The sequence below is a fragment of the Vespula pensylvanica genome, chromosome 1 (assembly GCF_014466175.1).
Source record: "Vespula pensylvanica isolate Volc-1 chromosome 1, ASM1446617v1, whole genome shotgun sequence".
NCBI classification, from domain to species: domain Eukaryota; kingdom Metazoa; phylum Arthropoda; class Insecta; order Hymenoptera; family Vespidae; genus Vespula; species Vespula pensylvanica.
Genome location: NC_057685.1, coordinates 12,863,994 through 12,882,347, shown reverse-complemented (window position 1 = coordinate 12,882,347; position 18,354 = coordinate 12,863,994). Strand labels below are relative to the sequence as shown.

Here is an 18,354-nt window from a genome sequence, read left to right as displayed (position 1 = left end):
CGAAACACCGCACGCAATTGATCGCCGTAGATAACTGTGATCACGGCCATTAAAAAGAGATAAATTGGTAGATAGAAAGAGAGAGAAAGAGAGAGAAAGAGAGAGAGAGAGAGTTTCTCGACAAAAATGTCCTTCCGTTTTACTCGACGGGTTTGCACACTAATTAGATTTCGCTCCGAGTGGGCTAATAATTTTCTGCTCGCTTTTCACCGCGAGTCAGGCGGCTAATTAAATTTGCCTTAGACGGTTACATGCAGCGAGAACTATGCCAAGGTGCGAACAAGGATTTTTCTATCGTCACGTTACTCTTGATATCCAAATCCAGTCTCGTTCAACGATATTATTCATCTTTTATATTCATTAGCAATAAATGATCCTTGTTTCCGGTATTGGTTATATACGATGGAATGAAAGGACAAGAGAATGAAAGTAATCGTTGAAATTATTTATAAAATTATTTCGGTAATAATCATCTTAGATATAATACTTTATCTTAGCGTTATAAAATAATTGCAGGTATCGTGATGGCGATCGAAGATACGCTCGAAGATTCTGCTTTCGTGAGTCGCCAACAAAGAAGGGGAAAAAAAGAAATGAGCACTTCTTTTCTCCTTCTTTTTTCTTCTTTTTCTTCGGGGGGGCTGACTGGTTCGTCGAAGAGAAAGAAGGGAACGGAATCATACACATGTCGTCTTTGTGAATGTGCCACAAAGGTCTATGATCCCAACGTGATTAAATTCGGATACGATCGTGGGCCAAACAATTTCAGAGAAGTTTTAAGGGTTCATAATATTTTCAACGACAAATTAAATTGCAGGTTGATTTATAAGAGACGTATGAATTGTTGGACACTGAGTATAATATTTTAGTACTGACCTTACCAAAGAGGAACATCCTTCAGAAGAAATAATCCATGCGTAACTAAAAGCGATAATTGATTTTAAGAAATGGCATTACGGTAAATGAAAGGCTCCTGCAACGGTTGGATATATAATTTCGCGAGGTGAAAGAAGGGGATGAAAGAGGAAGAAAAAAGAACGACGAAGGTCAGGATCGTAAGCCAAAAGAAAGGGACTAACTTCCACAAAGTTTCTTCTTCACCTTCGCGATGGTCTCGCTTCGTAGAGCACGAAACGATCTTTGATGAGTTCGCGGAGTTTGTCCGAATATTTTACTCGAATGAAGGATAACGGTAGTATATCGTCGACATTACACTTAGAAAAAATCGCTATAGAAATATAAAAAGAGATGAAACGAAAAAAAGTAGTATTTCGAAAAACACCTGAATTATGAATTATGAGTATATAAATAATAAAAATTAAAACGATAAAAAATGGTGCATATATTCGTCTTATCTATCTTTTCTCGAGCGATATCTTAGATAGCTTGATACTTCAATTGAAGACTTTGATATTCCAAACATATCGATAGATATTTATACATACATCTACGTATTATATACATGTATATGCATTGTCCTTTGCACAAGTTAGAACGGTATGCATTTTGCTTGCAAATTACGCGGCCACCTCGTCCCATCTGTTACATTCGTATCGAGCGTTCGTGCACGAATTCCTTTCTCCTTCGTCGCATACAACGTATCAAAACGAGACTAGGTACGCTTTCATTTGCAGTCCACCTGTTGCTTCGAGGCCGAAGGTCTTTCGTGCAGAGAACGAGCTAGTCATTAAGAGACAGAGAGAGAGAGAGAGAGAGAGAGAGAGAGAGAGAGAGAGAGAGAGAGAGAAAGAAAGAGAATGAGAAAGAGAGGAAGAGAGACAGAGAAAGAGATATGAGCTGCAAATGAGTTTTCTCGGTTCTTGCATTTTGCGACGGTTTTCTTCCACAAACACTAGATTTTGTTCTTTTATAAGAGAAAACCAGTTAAATTATTGCTATTTCTCTTTGTAACGTCGCCTCGATAACATTCACTTGTGAGTCGTGGATCACGAGGAGGGATGATTAATGAAGGAGAAACAAAGGAGTGTACGGAGAAAGGCACGATTCTTTTCTCTCTCACTCTATCTATCCCTACCTCTCTTCTTCTCATACCGCTTGTTCTTTAAGTGTAAAACACTAGTCCGCCCACCATCGATTTTCTTATCGCGAGTCATGGCTTATCGCTTAGAAATGATCCTTTAACCATGCGTGTTCATTGATCTGCCATCGATGTATTTAATTTTTATCATAAGATGTATATAAATATGTATGTATGTATATGAAATTTTTTATTTTTATCTATTCGTAATTTATCTTATATATATATGTATATATTGATAATAATAAATGGAAAATAAATGATAATAATAAAAGGAAATAGCAATATGGTAGGATACATGGATCAACATGATTCATATAAAAAAGTATAATTTAAAATATAGCTACCATAAGGCTTGCTTTCTCCGATTGGTACATCGCGACAGATGCGAAGTGTAGGAGAGCAGCTTGGCATCGAAAATCATGACCTAGACCAAGAAGAGACCCTTGAAAACATAACCTGCGGCTTCGAAGGACGCCGAACTTTCGTGGTAGTTTCATCACCTGCTCATCATCGAGCGTGGGATGATGCGGTGATCCAGGTACGAGAACTTTAAAGAAGAAGTAGAAGAAGAGAAAAAAAAAGAGAAGAGAAGAAGATGAAAAAGAGCAGATAGAAACAGCCTACGAGGATAACATGGCCTTACTCTGGCTTTAATGTGCCGTGTGAATGCGAAGATTGATCGTCACAATATATTTCCCATAACAATCTCACGGAATATCGTTTCGAACATATGTTCCAAACGTACAATGTGTTTCGCGAAGGTTTGGCAAAACTTTCAAGGTAAAAAAAGAAAATAGACTATATCTAACCCGAAAGAAGATCCAGGTGTATTTTTATATACATGAATATGTAACATCTAAGATTCACGTTTGAATGAAACAAAATGAAACATATTTATTTTTAATTTTTATTTGCCATTTTACATGAAAATATTCTAAATAAAATTAAATATAATTTCATTTAGAATATATTCATATAAAATATTTTTTACATAGAAACAGGGAGGATATGATAATTAAAAAAAAGAAAAAAGGAAAGAAAAAATAATACAAATTCTCTGATATTAACAGTTGCAGGAATCTAACGCCGAACATAAACTTTTTAGCGTCCAGATGTAGCCATTTAATGGCAGACACGAAGACGTGATCTTTTTTTCCCTTATACTTTCCGTTCCGCGTTCGCGCGACATAAATTTTCTTAAAAAATCTGTGCGACGATAGAGCCAGCTCTCGGCCATCCGGGCCAGCAGCTGCCAGTGGCCGGCAAAGGCGTTCACCGTGAGACAAGGAAACGAGAAGATGTGAAAAGGAGGAGAACGAAGAGAAAGGAGAGAGAAAGAAAGAGAGAGAATGAGAGAGAGAGAGGGAGAGAGAGAGAGACGAAATCTTTAGAACAGGACGTGCTCCTCTCGTATGAGGATTTCAGACTTCCGGGTTCGTCTTCTGTATTAGATATTCACGATCGTTTCTCGCTACGCTGCACCTGGTGCTTTTTCTCTCAGACGTCTTCCAACAGAACGAGAAACAGAAAAAGAGAATAAATGTTAAGATTACCATGAGCTCCTAACAACCTGCGAACACACTACGCACATCTGATATCGATGTTCATTTTCTCCATCTTTTTTTCTTTTCTCTTTTCTTTTCTTTTTTTTTTTTTATCTATTCCCATTGCAAACATTATGTTTTCTTCGATCGAGGGAAAATCTCGACAAACACGATCACGTTTATCCGTACTCGTGGGAATTCTCCTATGGTAGATGAGTATACTCTCGTTTATACGAAGGAACTTGAAGAAAAAAAGCCTGAGAAAAAGATCGGTCCTCGAGAGAAAAAATCCTTCACTGATGATGGAAAGGGCTGCTGTTCATAGAAAAGGGAATGTTTTCTTTCTATGCACGTGGACGAGACAACGGTAATAGGGATATACGTATGGATTGTCTATTACAAGAATGAGAATCGAATAGGGATCGATCGGATAGATTCGTTGAAATAATTCATAGAAATTATTCGAAATAAAATCGATAATAAGCGGAGATATCATATGACGAAATATCGTGATTTTTATCTTAAGGTCATTATAAATAATATTCGATACAAGCAAGCAATGCCAGTGATAAGAACAGGACAAACAGTGTCGTCTTTCGAAAGGTGATTCGTCACGATTCGTCGTAGCACGTTGGCTTTCCTATTGCACTTTACTTTGCACATAAATCGATATATCAATGAAAAGTAATCGACCAGCAGAGGATTATTAATTATAGAATATGTTTGATTTTATATATATATTATATATAATTTTTCATGTTTATCCAATCAAAATATTTAGTTCTTTGTTCTATGTAACTTCGTATATTTCTTGGAAGTTTACTAAAATGTTCCAAGTGAATATTTTGTTTCTTATGGTTTTCAGAAAACCCCAAATTTTCCAAAAGAAATTTTTTTAATCTTGAAAGGGATGCCATGTATATTCTCCCTAATGGAGCCAGACAGATAGATATATCGACAGACCTGTCCTAATATTTACGGAATTGAAGCGCCCTTTCTTTTCGCTCTCTTGGTCTTTCCCTCAAAGAGGACATCGCGAAGTGGCTGGGTAGAGACCTTTTTGACTGTGTACGTGCGTCCTTTGTGCTTATATGCACTGAATTTTCAGATGGCCACTTAGCTTCCAAGGAGCTGCAATTTGTAGATCCTCCAAAATGAAATGGAACTTGTAAACCGAACTCGTAAACCTAGCATATTTGGAAAAGGAATAGTAGCAGGATACTTGAAAATTTATTGTAAATAAATCTACAAAAAAAAAAGTTAACCAGCAAATTTGTATCCGTCTTTCGATATATTAGTAAAGTTTAATAACTTCGAATTATTAAACAAGGTCTTATAATTTCTTTATTTTCGATCTCTGTCTTGATCTTAAAAATTAGCAGGGATTGATCAAAAGTTTTCGATGAGATCATATTGGTATTTACACCTATATAAAACGAAAGAAATTGAATCTTTGTAATTTCGGAACCTTCATTGTTGTGCCCGCGTTCTCGAATATCGGTAAAGGGCAGGTAAGGTCGGTAACACGAGGAAGATCTCAGGGTGGTCGTTATTATAATAAAGCCCGAAAATGATACAACGTCTTGGCCAGACAGGCTCTCGTTTTCTCTATTTATGTTAATGCGAAGCTCCTGTATGGATAACACGAGCCGAGTACGTCCGACATTATATCGCATAGTAAGGTGCTTCTACACACTGCAAATAATTATTCGTATAATACGTACTTACATATGTGTGTACGTATGTAGAGTCAACCAACAGGTAGTTGTAACATTAAACCAACCAACTCAGACAGAAAGTAGCGCAAAAAAGGTCCCCTCGTTCCACTTTCGTGATGTAATCGTCGTCATACTTTACAAACACGACTCGCTAAAATATTCCATAATATTTATATGAAAGAAAAATCGAAATATTCGATAAATAAAAGAATAAATTTAACAGAACGGAAAAACTGAGCAAATACGATCAAACCTAATGATTTCATTTTCTTTTGTTACTCAAACGAATAGACAAACAAATGTTTTTTATAATGAAATAAAAAAGTACAATAATAACAAGGTAAAAATAGATAAAAATTCTGCTAATAGGAACAAGTATATAACAAGTATCGATCGATAAAATAAGCGATTAAAGTTCGTTTTTGTATTGAAATACGAGTAAGTAAAGATTGGTAAAATGTGTAGGAGGGTGAACGAAAGAGACGAACTGAAAAAGATCATTTACAAGAATGCAGTGGTGGTAGATCGGTTTGGCTCGTCAGTATTCGCTCCCCAATGGCTCGACTTGAAGTGATCCGTGCGACATAGGTATGTATGGCTTTTCTATGGGGACTGGCTACTGGCGAAGGTCCCGGTCGTTGGTCATTGTTCGCCTCGTGTACAATACATTCTCGATACCACGTAGATTGCATTCACCGGCCAACGTATCTCTCCGCTTGGAGAAAGAATCTCTCAATGTCATTGAGGAAAAAAGAGAGAACTAAAAAATGGAAAGAAAGGAAGAGAGATAGAGAGAGAGAGAGAGAGAGAGAGAGAGAGAGAGAGAGAAAAGAACGAAGAGGGTGGATGCTGCGAGGAGAATAGCTCGTAACTAGACTCGATTTACAACTCGTCTTCTTTCGTATCATCACCCTATCTGTACTATCCTATTTATTTGACAAAAAAAAAAGAAAAAGAAAAAATGTTTTATTCGTCATATCGAATTTTAGTCAGCCTCACAGAGATTTCTTCTTTTCACATCAGAACCTTGACAAAACGTAGCTTTTCAACAACAAAGTCGAATCTAAATTCTATATACCAGGTGACGCACGAACGTTCGTTTTAAAGATGTCCGATTGGCCTTGCTCAAATTTTCTGATAATCATCCAGACGTACGAGTAGATATATATGTACTATGTATACGATTTTTTGTATACGGAATGATCGTAAATGAAAGAAAGAAGATCGAAACGAAAGAAAGAAATCGCGCACATGTTGAAGCTTTTAGACAGTGGCCGCACCACGTGACTCTTTCACATTGAGAGAGTAAAATAAAAAAAAAATAAGAAAAAGGAGAGAGAGAGAGAGAGAGAGAGAGAGAGAGAGAGAGAGAGAGATGTGGATATAAATCGCTAAAGCATAGCGTGCGCGGAAAAAAAGAAGTCGTGTTAGGGAGCGTGCGAAGATGCAAGAGTTGTCAACGAGTCTTTCTTTTCCCATAATAGGATTACCAGAAAAAAAAAGAAGAAGCTTAGATTAATTTATGCGTTGACTTTTCGCCTTTAAACTTCCGGGTGATGATCGGGAGCATAAGAATGATATATAAAGGTATATGCTTATTTATATATATGTGTGTGTGTGTGACAAGATATATTGTTAAATTGAAAAATTGTTCCTTTCACCAAGACTTTTTATTCATCAAATTGAAAAAATATGTGAAACAATATTATGCAAAGATATGAATAGAAACGACAAATGGCATGATACGGTTATCATCCCAGTCATGGATCGGATCGAGATCGATTAATCGCATCGCTCGTGACTCACGATTGCTCGTAATTTCACGCGCATTTACGTGCTAGACATCGTGAGTCAAAAGAGCGAAACGAAAGAGCGAGAGCTCTTTGAACACTTTGAAGCTTTAGCTGGTCGGAAAAAAATGGCCAGCAAAAAAGTTCGACATGTGCTGCGACATCGGCGTTGCCAAGCGTTTCGATCCATCTCGCATAAGCTGTAAAATATCCTTTAATCTTATCCAGAAGAAAGAAGAAAAAGAAAAAGAAGAAGAAGAGGACTATCTCCTGCCGCGTATGAAAGCAACTTCGCGTGCGGCTTTGTTTTGGCAAAACAGTATGAGAGCTTGATGAAAAAAAAAAAGAGTCAACTCTCGAGAAATGTGCCATTTTAGGAGTATACGGGAGGAGTAGAAAAAATTACCCATAAGTGTATTCTTCCCTTAAATTAGTGCCTACGTTCTCGTGGGAAAGTCTTACCTATGTACAAACGTATCTACGTATAAGGAATACATATATATATGTACATATAAGGCATATTTAAATGACGAACCGTAAGGACTTTTAATGAATTTTTTCTAACGAGATACGTTTTATTCTTATACATATATTCATGATTACGGAATTGAGAAAATTTATTGAAAGAAAAGTGAGCCTACAGAATTCGACAAGCCTGATCAAGGAGAACATGTTGTCTCATCGATTACTCTACCTGATGTACTTAAAATATTAGAAGACTGGGCGAGATTTGCGAAAAATAATGTGAAATAAAAGAAGAACAACGCGAGAATATCGTATTCCTCTCGCATGTGCCTTAGCCGTCACGGTATTCCTTAACCACGATTCTCTCGACGATGCTGCTGTTGCGAACCGAGCACGGTATACGCGTTACCACTTCTTACTGCACTTCCATCTCGGTGGTTTTCCCACACCAAGCCGACTACCAGAGTGTAACATTATATCCTCGGTGGAGCACTATGGTGGTTCTCTTTCGCCATGACGACGAACTCGTATCTCCTGCACACGCTCCTGCTCCTGCTCTTCGGCACATTCTGCATGGGTGGTCGTAATTTCTCTCTCTCTCTCTCTCTCTCTCTCTCTCTCTTTCTCGAAGAAGAAGAAGAAGAAGAAGAATCAAGAAAGATTCTCGTCGTTAGAATACTTTTAAACGAAAACATCAAGGACATGGGTGTGTCTACGATCTTTCACGTCGAGCAACAAGTGTTCCATATATACGAATTGAGAAACGCAAGAAAATCGCAGGATATCGCAAAGAAATTAAGAAAATTCCACACATTGCCCTATTATGGATCCAGCAAACAAGTTCATCCTATTAAACCTATGTAATATTCATACCTTACGTCGTCGTTCGAAACAGCAAACTTCCTCTATTCCACCAACATATATTTACATATCGTCCTACCTATGAACAACTTCTACCTAACATACCAGTTGTTTTTATGAGATCTCAAAGTAACGTAATTCTGTATTTCCTGCGAAAGACGCGATCGGAAACGTCGTAAAGGCGCGACGCGGTCTCACCGCAAGGTGCATGCAAACTACGCGACGCCATCTTCCCCACCTCCATTCGTGTTCCGCGAAGGCAAGTTTCAAGTTCAGTGCCACCTACTAACAGAGAGTCCTCGTAGTGAATTCTCCACCTCCGCGTTCGAGATAATACACGTTGATGCAACGATTTACCTGAAGATACTCTCTCTTTCTCTCTCTCCCTTCCTTTTTCCCTCTCATTCTTTTATTCTTTAAAGTAGCCAACCTCCGTCCCTCCCGTAACCTAAATCTCCATCTCTCTCTACATTCTTTCATCGTTCTTAGACCCCCTGCCTCGAAATTCTAGCGGTGAGTCTCGACAATACCCTATGCTTGGATATATTCTTTCTCTTTCGCGTCCATCCTCCGTGGACGAGCCATTTTCCTCGTGCACACGGCGTGTCGAACGACCGACCAACTCGAGGACTTCGTTCTTCTTCTTCTTCTTCTTCTTCTTCTTCTTTCTTCTTCTTCAATTCCTCTTTCTTCTTCTTTCGAAGTTCTTACTTCGTCTCCGTTGGTATATTTTGCGAGGGCGGGCTTTACAGACGAGCCATATGGCAAATGTTTTTTCCCCTTATCCGCACTTCGCTAGAGAAGGACGATAAAGACGCCGCACGAGAAAGATAGGGGAGAAAGAAAGAAAGAGAAAGAGAGAGGAAAAAAGAAAGAGAGAGAGAGAGAAAGTATAAAGAACTCTTCGTTGTCACACTGCGAACGTATGTCCTCTAGGCGACTTAAAAACAATTTTTTTTGTATGTGTTATGAAAGACTTTGTACGAACAAAAATCCAAAAATAAAAATAAATAGAAAAAAAGAAACAACCGAAGGGAAAGCTAAGCAATTTTTCTGACTATACGTAGTTTGAGTAAAGTTTCTAAAAGAATACTTTATACTCTTTACAAGGGAAAATAATGAAGAATTTTCGGATGCTTATATAAATATCTGTACGGGCTTTGTAATGGCTCTACGTTGATTCCTTAAAAATTTCAAAGAGATCTTTTTAATGTAGATACAGAGAAAATGAGAATAACTTGCAAGTTAAAGAGTAATCCCCATAAGTAGAGATTCTCGGAAGGTTTATCCCGTAAGGCGATCGATGGCCTCGAAGAAGGTGGATTCGTCGAGATGTTAGGCGGGTAGGCATATAGGAATGGAAACTGGAGTTCACATATTCGTCCAGTCTGCTTGATGGCGTTCACAAGTCGACGAAGATGAAGACGACGAGTGGACGTTCACCTTTGTTCGCGACGTTGGACTCAGGATTCGACGAGGTTTGCTACGGAGGAGCTTCGTCGTTGAATCCCTGGAGACATATCTGGACTGTTTTCTTCGAGACTGGTTGCCCCATTTGGTCAAGAAGGGAGCCACCTTGCTAACTCGATGCAAGTTTCTCTCTCTCTCTCTCTCTCTCTCTGTCCTTCTCTTTCTCTCTCTTTCTTTCTCTTTCTTGTATACGAGCAAACCGTAAAGACGGACGGATGTGCCTCGTTTCTCGCTTCTTTTGCTTATACACGTACACGTAGCGCGATTTTATTCGCGCTTCCCCCTGTCCAGACAGGAATACGTTACCTTAAATGGCTGGGTTCACAGAATTCTTTCGTTTACGCCATATCTTTCTCTGTGAACTCGAATTTCTATCGAAAGTAATCATTCTCTCTTTCTTTCCTTTAATAATTTAAAACGCATATACATACGTGTAAAACGAAAAAGAGAGATCGATCAAAGATAGTCAGGTGCGTCGAAAAGGTCTCTCTTAAATTCTCTCAACGATATGGATGCGAAGAAGAAACGCTCGTATTCGAAGATCAATCAAACGATAATTTTATTTCCTTGAGAATGACAGAGATAAGAGAAAATAAACCACGATGACACGTTGGAAGTCGAAATATCACGGCAGAATCGCAGGTTACCACGTATAGTTTGGTATAAGGACGTTGTGGAAAGGGTGGCACTCAAGATCGTTCTCGCTTCTTCGTGAGACACGAAGTCTCATAAGAAGAAAGAGTATAGAGCACGGAAGAAACATCGTGGCAGAAGTGAAAGAGTAGAACAGAAAGACAGAAAGAAAAAGAAAGAGAGATAGAGAGAGAGAGAAAGAAAAAGAGAAAGAGAAAGAGAGAGAGAGAAAGAGAGAAGAAGAGAAGGAAGAGGACGGAGGAGGACCGGCTCGAGGTCTCGTAGCATGCAATCTTCGCCCATTGAAGACGCGCTGGGAAACTGCACGGTTATTATGCCTCAATGGAAGAGGACTCGGGATGCGCAGGGCTCGGGCGGGTAGGAATGTCGAAGGTAGCAGAGGATGGATGCGAAACGTACGCGTTACTCCCAGCTAGAGGAAGGTTCCTGCTCCGTAACCGCGACACGCAAGCCAACACGATCGAGGAACCATGTCCTCTCTCTGGCACATGCTATTAGAAAGAGAGAGAGAGAGAGAGAGAGAGAGAGAGAGAGAGAGAGAGAGAGAGAGAGAGAAAGAGGGAGGGAGGAAAAAAGGCGAAGAGAAAGAAAGAGAAAAAGTCGAAAACTTCGAGGACCTTTGTCGAGTCAATGTTATTGCGATTTTATGACGTTCCTCGGTGTTTCTTTCATCTCTTTGACGAACTCACTTGACCACTCGTTGTTTTTTCGAAGACTCGTTAAGAAACGTTCCTCCAGATAAGTCTACGTTTCATAACGCTAACGTGCAAAGTTGATATTTTGTTTAAAGTGAAAAATTTGACGTTGTATAGGTTTTCCATTTGTTTCCATGAAATAGTAATGTTTCTATGTGATGTTTTTGTTCTTTTTTCTTTTAATTTCTCTTTTCTTTATCTATGGAGTAACGATAGGAATATCAGTCTCAATATTAACGATATCGATTGGGATATCTTTGAGGAGATCGTTTTTCTTTTATAAATATACAGACTATTCCGAGCAGGATGCCGACAACTGGATTATCGAAGCGACTGGAACGCCTCCATTCAGAGGCCGCGTATCGTACGAGCCGCGTACAAAACGTGCTTGATAAGAATTAAGTATTCGTAGTCACCGCAAGACGAGCATTTAAAGAACGGCCACGTCACGCGAGAACAAGAGAAATAGAAAGAGAGAAAGAGGAAGAGAGATCTTTCCGCGAGAAACGATAAGCGTCTTGAATAACAGTAGATTTCATCGACTTCACATTACAAATCAAATTACAAAAACAGATTACCAATCTTATCACGCAAATCTATATTTTCGGAATTTCATACTTTTCTTTGATAACTCTCGATAACGAATGTACTCTATCTATTTTAAGATCGTCGTGGTGTAATCATCGTTTAAAAAGACTAAGTAAACTCTTCGCCATTTTTTCTTTCTTTTCTCGAAATAATAAGAAAAGAAAAAAAAAAGGAGAAAAAGGAAAACAAAAAATCTTACGACTTTCGTTAATTTCACTAGAATTCAAGCACGACGCACGGTAGAGAGAACGTTTAAGGCAAAAGCCGAAACGAATCGGCCCCGACGAGCGAGTCTGGCTGATAAGTTCTCTGTTCACTACGTTCCTCGCGAATACTTCCAACGTTTCTCGCGCGATTTCATCGATTTTTCCTGATGCATTCCTACCAAGTATGACGACGTCTTACTGCGAGCAAGAAATATCATCGCGGCATTGAATTCCGGGCCAATACGAGCGCACCCCTCATCAACCTCAATTAAACTCCACCGTCTCGCACTTATGCTCACTTCGCACCCGAGGCGCTCCGAGTGCTGCTGGTGTTAAGTCACTACGTATTATTGGCCGAGCGAGCAAACTTCACTCAAGACGGTTGCTTTCTTTAGCCGGGATGACCGAAAAAGTCGAATTTGTCGCGAGTTCAAAGTTCCAAACTTTACCAATTCCGCGTAATCGTATTTTCGATCAGTCTACTGTAATCTGTATCGAAGTAACATCTTGTGACTAATTCCTAAGTACTTTCCTCGCAAATGAAAAGACGAAAAGTATTGATTTGATTTTTGAAGTTTATCTTTCTTTTTCTCTTTTTTTGTGTCACCTTTCGTAAGAACATTGCGATATACACGATCGCTTGATTTTCACGATTAGAAAGAATCAAGAGCTTCTAGTTAGTCCGCAATTTTGATGGATCTTCCACGAAAGACCACGTTCCTGCTCCTCCTTCTTCTTTGCATTGTCCCTAGCAAAAAAGAGAAACGACTACTCGACGCCATCCTTCTCGTTTCTTCTCTTCGTTTACGGCTACTCTAGAGTTGTAGCTTAGGCCATTACAATTCTACCGACGTCGTCTTTTTCACGCGGATAAACGACCAACGTAAAGGTCTCTAGTAGCTCTCTATCTCTCTTTCTTTCTCTCTCTCTCTCTCTCTCTCTCTCTTTAGTCTCAACAGGCAGAGGGAGGGATCACAAATCCTTTCCTGCTAGACTGACCCTCGAGGTGTGACCATGTTCCTTGAGAAGAAGACACGATTCAATTCTACTATGATTTCTACGATTCAAATCTCCCGCCAGACATGTCTTTGAATGTCTCGACCAGGATTATGCATGATCTCGTACTCGTTGCGACGACCGTTGAACTTCAATACTTAGTTCGATTGCAAAGCCGACTTTTTCTCCTCGCGAGATCAGATTTATATTCACGACGTGAAACGAAAGAATCGACAATGTTATCCTTTGAACTTGGTTTTGGACCAAGTACGAGTTTTATGATATATATTTCTCACGTTCAAAAAATAGCTTTGACGAAATCCTTTTGTGCAAATTCTTTTGTAAGGATCAAATAACTCGATTATCGGTCTTCGTTGTTTTTCCTTTCCTTCCTTTGTAAAGAAAATTAAATCTACTTTATCTTCATATTTTCTTAGTCGTTATTTCAGAAACATTATTGGCTATGTCGTATTGATAGGAATATCGGAATGAATCGAAAACGTTTTAGGTAAAAACAGTAAAATCTAAATCGTCGTGAGTCATCGACACGTGAACAAGTAAGCGAGCGAGCGCAGCTGCAGCCTCGTAGTATCATGCTAAATGATTATCACTTAACGCGAGCAACTAGTTAGGCACGCGCATCGAGAGATTCTCTTAACGAGGGAGAGAGAAAGAGAGAGAGAGAGAGAGAGAGAGAGAGAGAGAGAGAGAGAGAGAGAATATTCGCGCCTAGAGAGACAAGTCGTTAGATTTAAATCCGTTCCAGTTTTATGCAAATAATCGTTCTCCATCAATCTATTTCGTTATTTGGTAACGCGCGCGATATTATTCGCATTAGGAAGACCTAACTTACATAGTCTATTACTTTCTTACTGGAAAATACGACGGTTGTAGGAAATACATAAATTTTGTTGAATTGTTTCATTGTAATAATCGGTTTTCGTTCAGGTGAAATTTTTACGTTATTATAATTAAAATCAAAAGCAAAAGGAAAAATATTGCAATAAACAATTCGTTCAACCTACGAAAACTTCCATAAATCTTTCATACGGTAAAACGATCAACTTATCCGAGAAGTCGATCGTAAATTCGAGTCAATCCGCAAGTTAGTAAATTAGAAGCACGTGAATACTCGTTGGCGGTCCAATGCTCCACATTATAAAGTCAGGCTAATCGTGGAATGTCGGCTATACACAATTGGCTTTTTGTGCGGTCTTAGATTCGGCGGGTATATCATTTCATTAGCCCATTAAACAATTACGGCTAAGCACGATACAACACTTGTACAACACACACCTACTTTATATAGGCTCATGTCTATAACCATTCGTGAATGCGTTCTTTGTAATTGGCCTCCAAGTTTCTCTGCTTGCTTCTGACGTCGCTCCCCGACACGTGGTTTCAAATTCTACGGAGTCTCTTCCTCCGACGGTTCTAACTTTAAATACGATCGCTCGATATTCTTCCTTTCTATCGTTCATAAACGCTTCTTCGGTCAATTTCTTACGAAATTGATATTTGCGAGCCAATAGAAATAATAGAAGAAAATATGAGGAAAAATTTGCATCGTTCTGAGACGGGTGAAGATAGACAGACGAATTAAATTGTGGTCAATGCACGAGGTGAATGCATTGTCGCTCGACCCTGATTGCCGCTGGCTGTCGTCGTACTGGCAGAGATAACTCAATTGCTGAACATCCAATCCTACTAAAGTTCCTTCGAGATAAGTCAACGTTAACTCTCAACGATCCGTTTACTTAATATTAGAACGATTAAGAGATCAGTTAAACTAGGAAGAAACAAGAGATATTTTGGAAATAGTTTCTCGTTAAGTTGCCATACTTCTACGGTATCTATTTTCTTAACGACGATCAAATCCTTTGGTAACGTTTGTCATGTAAGACGATTCGCGGGCCGATGCGTCATTGCTCGCGATCGTAGTCATCGGGATCGGTTCAAGTGGTGTTGACCCGAGCTTGTTCCCTTTACATCCTAGCGACTCGTTACCGATTCGTGGGAACGTCATCAACAAATTCTATATTAAATTCACCTTTGATAAAAGAAGCCTGCGTCCTTAAAAAATTAGCAGGATTTTTCGATTCGTTTATCCTAACGAATGAAATCTTTAAGCTATATCTACTGCAATTATTTCACTCTTTGAAAGAGATTTAGGATCGCAGAAACGAGTTAGCAACTATCGGATCGGTATATTTTAACAATCGAAGGAAATACTACGAGATCTTCGATAGGCAAGCTTGCTAGGGACTTTGATTTGAGCGTTTATTTTATGCTTCGTTGGTTAACGTTCCTCTATACCTTTCTTTCGTACGGTAAAGAAAGAGAAAAGAGTAGTAGAGAAGAGAGTAGAGTAGACGTCGTTGACTTGGAGAACGCGAGGGAACACGTTCTTGCTTCTCCTTCCTTCGTCGACGCAGACTGCTCTGCCGTGGCAGTTTTTAAACGCGTCCGATACTCCCAGCAAGAATTCAACGAAGAATCCCTCGTATAATCTTTTATTCCACCGCCGCTATGTAGGTTCTCCCTCTCTCTTTCTTTCTCTCTTTCTCTCCTTCTCTCTTCTTTTTCTCTTCTCTCTTTCTTCCTCTCCTTTATTTGTTCATGCATTTTTGCGATCCCCGACTAGATTTTCTTTTACCTCATTTTCTTTTACATCAGATTCTCTTCTCATATAAGTTGACAAAAAATCAGGATTTGATACATCGATCCTAGCACGATCGAAGGTTTCTCTTTGAATTCTTTACGAAACGTACGCTATAGGTATAATCTAACGAAAGATCTATTAATCATCGTATAATACGAAAATGATGAGAAAACGTTGTCGTAATAAGTACCTATGTATGCACATTCTTATGTATCTCTGTACCTATCTATCTGAAACCATAGAAAAAGAGATTGGGTTGATCACGATCCCCGAAAGAACAAAGTTACCGGCTCGAAGACGCTCGATGATAACTCGTGCAGACGCCGTAAGAAGAACTCTATCGTCGCTTTATCAAAAGTTCCACCGAGACTTGTCGTACCATTGGCCTGGATTCTCGTGCGAGTGCTTTGGCCGAACCGATCTTATTAAGGCCTAATTAGCCGTTTAACAAGGTATATTTAACTCATGGTGTGCGTACGTTATATCCACATAAGAGAAAGAGGGAGAGGGAGAGAAGGACGAGAGAAAAGAGGAGGACGCCGTTAAGTTTTCGGTATAAAAATAAATAAGCCGTATTCTCGTCGTTCCCTCCGAGTCAATCCGCGCCATTTAGCGGCATAATCGGACTCCCCTTTTATCTTTTATCGAGCAATCCAAGGCAAACGCGGAGAGTGCTTATCAAAGTGAACTACGTATATAGAACTAATCCGTCTAATTTGTTTATTAGATCGACAGATTCATCAATGAAACGCAGGTAAAACGTTTGACATGTGTACGTCCGTCTGTCTCTGTTTGCGCGTGTGTGAGTATCGTCCGTCCTTATATTATTTTGTAACAACAGGGATGGATGACGTACCGATCGAAAACTCGATCATATACTTTGAAGTATTATGACAGTTAATAAACGTCAAAAGATGTTAAAGAACAAGATGGGAATTTGTTGGAGAATGAAGTTAAGCTCGATAAGTATAAAATATCTTACTATTATCGAAAAGAAAAGAAAAAAAAGAAAGTAAAATGAGGGAAAGAAGAGGTACGTAACTATCATCTTTCGGTAGAATAGTTGTTGTAAATCATTCCAGGAAAAAGAATTCTCTGACAATGTCGGACGGTCTATACCTGAATCTTTCGTTCGACGGTGGTGTAGGGACCTGAACGGAACAGCACCTGCTTAGTAATGTTTGCTATCCTTTATATTCTCCTTTCTCAGAGTAACGAGCGAGGAATCGAAATTTATGATCCATTTATATCTATACCGATAGTAGCTTTGAGAACCTTTCTTCTTTACCCCTTTTATCTTTACTTCTAACATATACATAAATACACGATGAACATAAGCCGTATATGGAATGGGAATGATTTTTGTTACGCATTCCGATCGTTCGTTTATCTTTCGCGCGGTCAAGCTCATAGGCAGCAAGCCTGCTTTTTCCATTGGTTTCGCGAGTACCGTTGCTTCCACTTCATACGGTGAAACGACGCAAAAGGTAAAAAAGGAAGACGACAGATCTCAAGAGACTCACCTCTTTCCTCGATGACGTCCGCCTGATCAGAGTAGATCAGCATAAAGGAGACGTAGAGGACGAAGATAGTGCCCAGTCCCATGTTTAATCCTGTATCCAGAGTAAGGATGCAAAGGGGGAAGAGACGCTGCTCCCTCGCAAACACCTTCACGAAGATTCTCGCATATCGACTATTACACAAACACCGCACATGTGGACGTTACTACACTCCCGTAATATACACACAACAACGAAACTCTCGCGTCTTTTCGAAGAAGACAAATCTTCACGACGGACAACGAGTATGCGTACATCGACCTATCCTTCTCCTTCTATTTATTTATATTTAATTTCTTTTTTTTTTGTTTTTTCAAGCTATGATGGCACTTGCTCGATACACTTGATTTCAAACTTCGCGCTCTTTTTTTCCACCTTTCTTCGTTCGTCTTGTCCTAACATTCCTCGTAGTTTTCATCGAGGACTAATGGATGATGGATGATCTCCTTTTCCTATTCTCCGTTTCTCCCTTTTTTCGAACACTAGCGAAACATTCCAGAAATCAACGATGGATTCGATCTTGGTTTGTGTACGCGTATCAGTAAGTGAAAGAAACACTTTGTTGAAAATGTCCGATGATAATCCCGATTTTTTTCTTGCCAATTTCACTCGTATAAATTCCGACACAGAAGGTAGGAGAGGTCGACGTGCACAAGAAAGAAACGCGTTTCGAGCGGTGGGTAAGGTGTCGCGGCGACCACCTTGTCGACCGTCTTCGCGTCGGGGGCAACTGCTCTTACTCCCACGCTAGTCGACTCAAGAATACGCGCGCCTTGTCAAAGACCAGCGAGGTTTCCTTTCGAGCGCGACAGGCGGCGCCACCGGCGGGGCCGATTAACGACGCCGTCGAACTCTCACGGAAATTACCGGACTTTCTCGAAGTTATTGCTCTCTCTATTCGTGTCGTTCTTCGTGGATACACGCGCGATTTCATCTTTTAATTTCTTTCTCTTTTTTCTCTTTTTCTTTTCTGTTTTTTTTTTTTTTTTTTTTTTTTAAATTCGATCACTCTTATCTCACATTTCGCGTGTCCCTTATCAAAATATCTTTAGTTTCGTTTCCTCTCGTTACGATTCGTGTCGTTTATAATTCGTTAATTTTATAT

At 39.4% G+C, this 18,354-nt stretch overlaps 1 protein-coding gene across 2 annotated transcripts in view; it reads right to left on the bottom strand.

Annotated features, from left to right (window-relative positions):
• LOC122629427 (epidermal growth factor receptor) overlaps positions 1-18,029 on the bottom strand; it is a 113,626-nt gene extending 95,597 nt beyond the window's left edge. For both annotated transcript variants that reach the window (XM_043812821.1, XM_043812849.1), the window contains exon 1: positions 17,214-18,029. Coding sequence is in view for 1 of the 2 variants with exons in the window: in XM_043812849.1 (XP_043668784.1) it covers positions 17,214-17,295 (82 nt within the window). In the remaining variant the exon portion in view is untranslated. The remainder of the gene's footprint in view (positions 1-17,213) is intronic.
• Between the last annotated feature and the right edge of the window lie 325 nt (positions 18,030-18,354).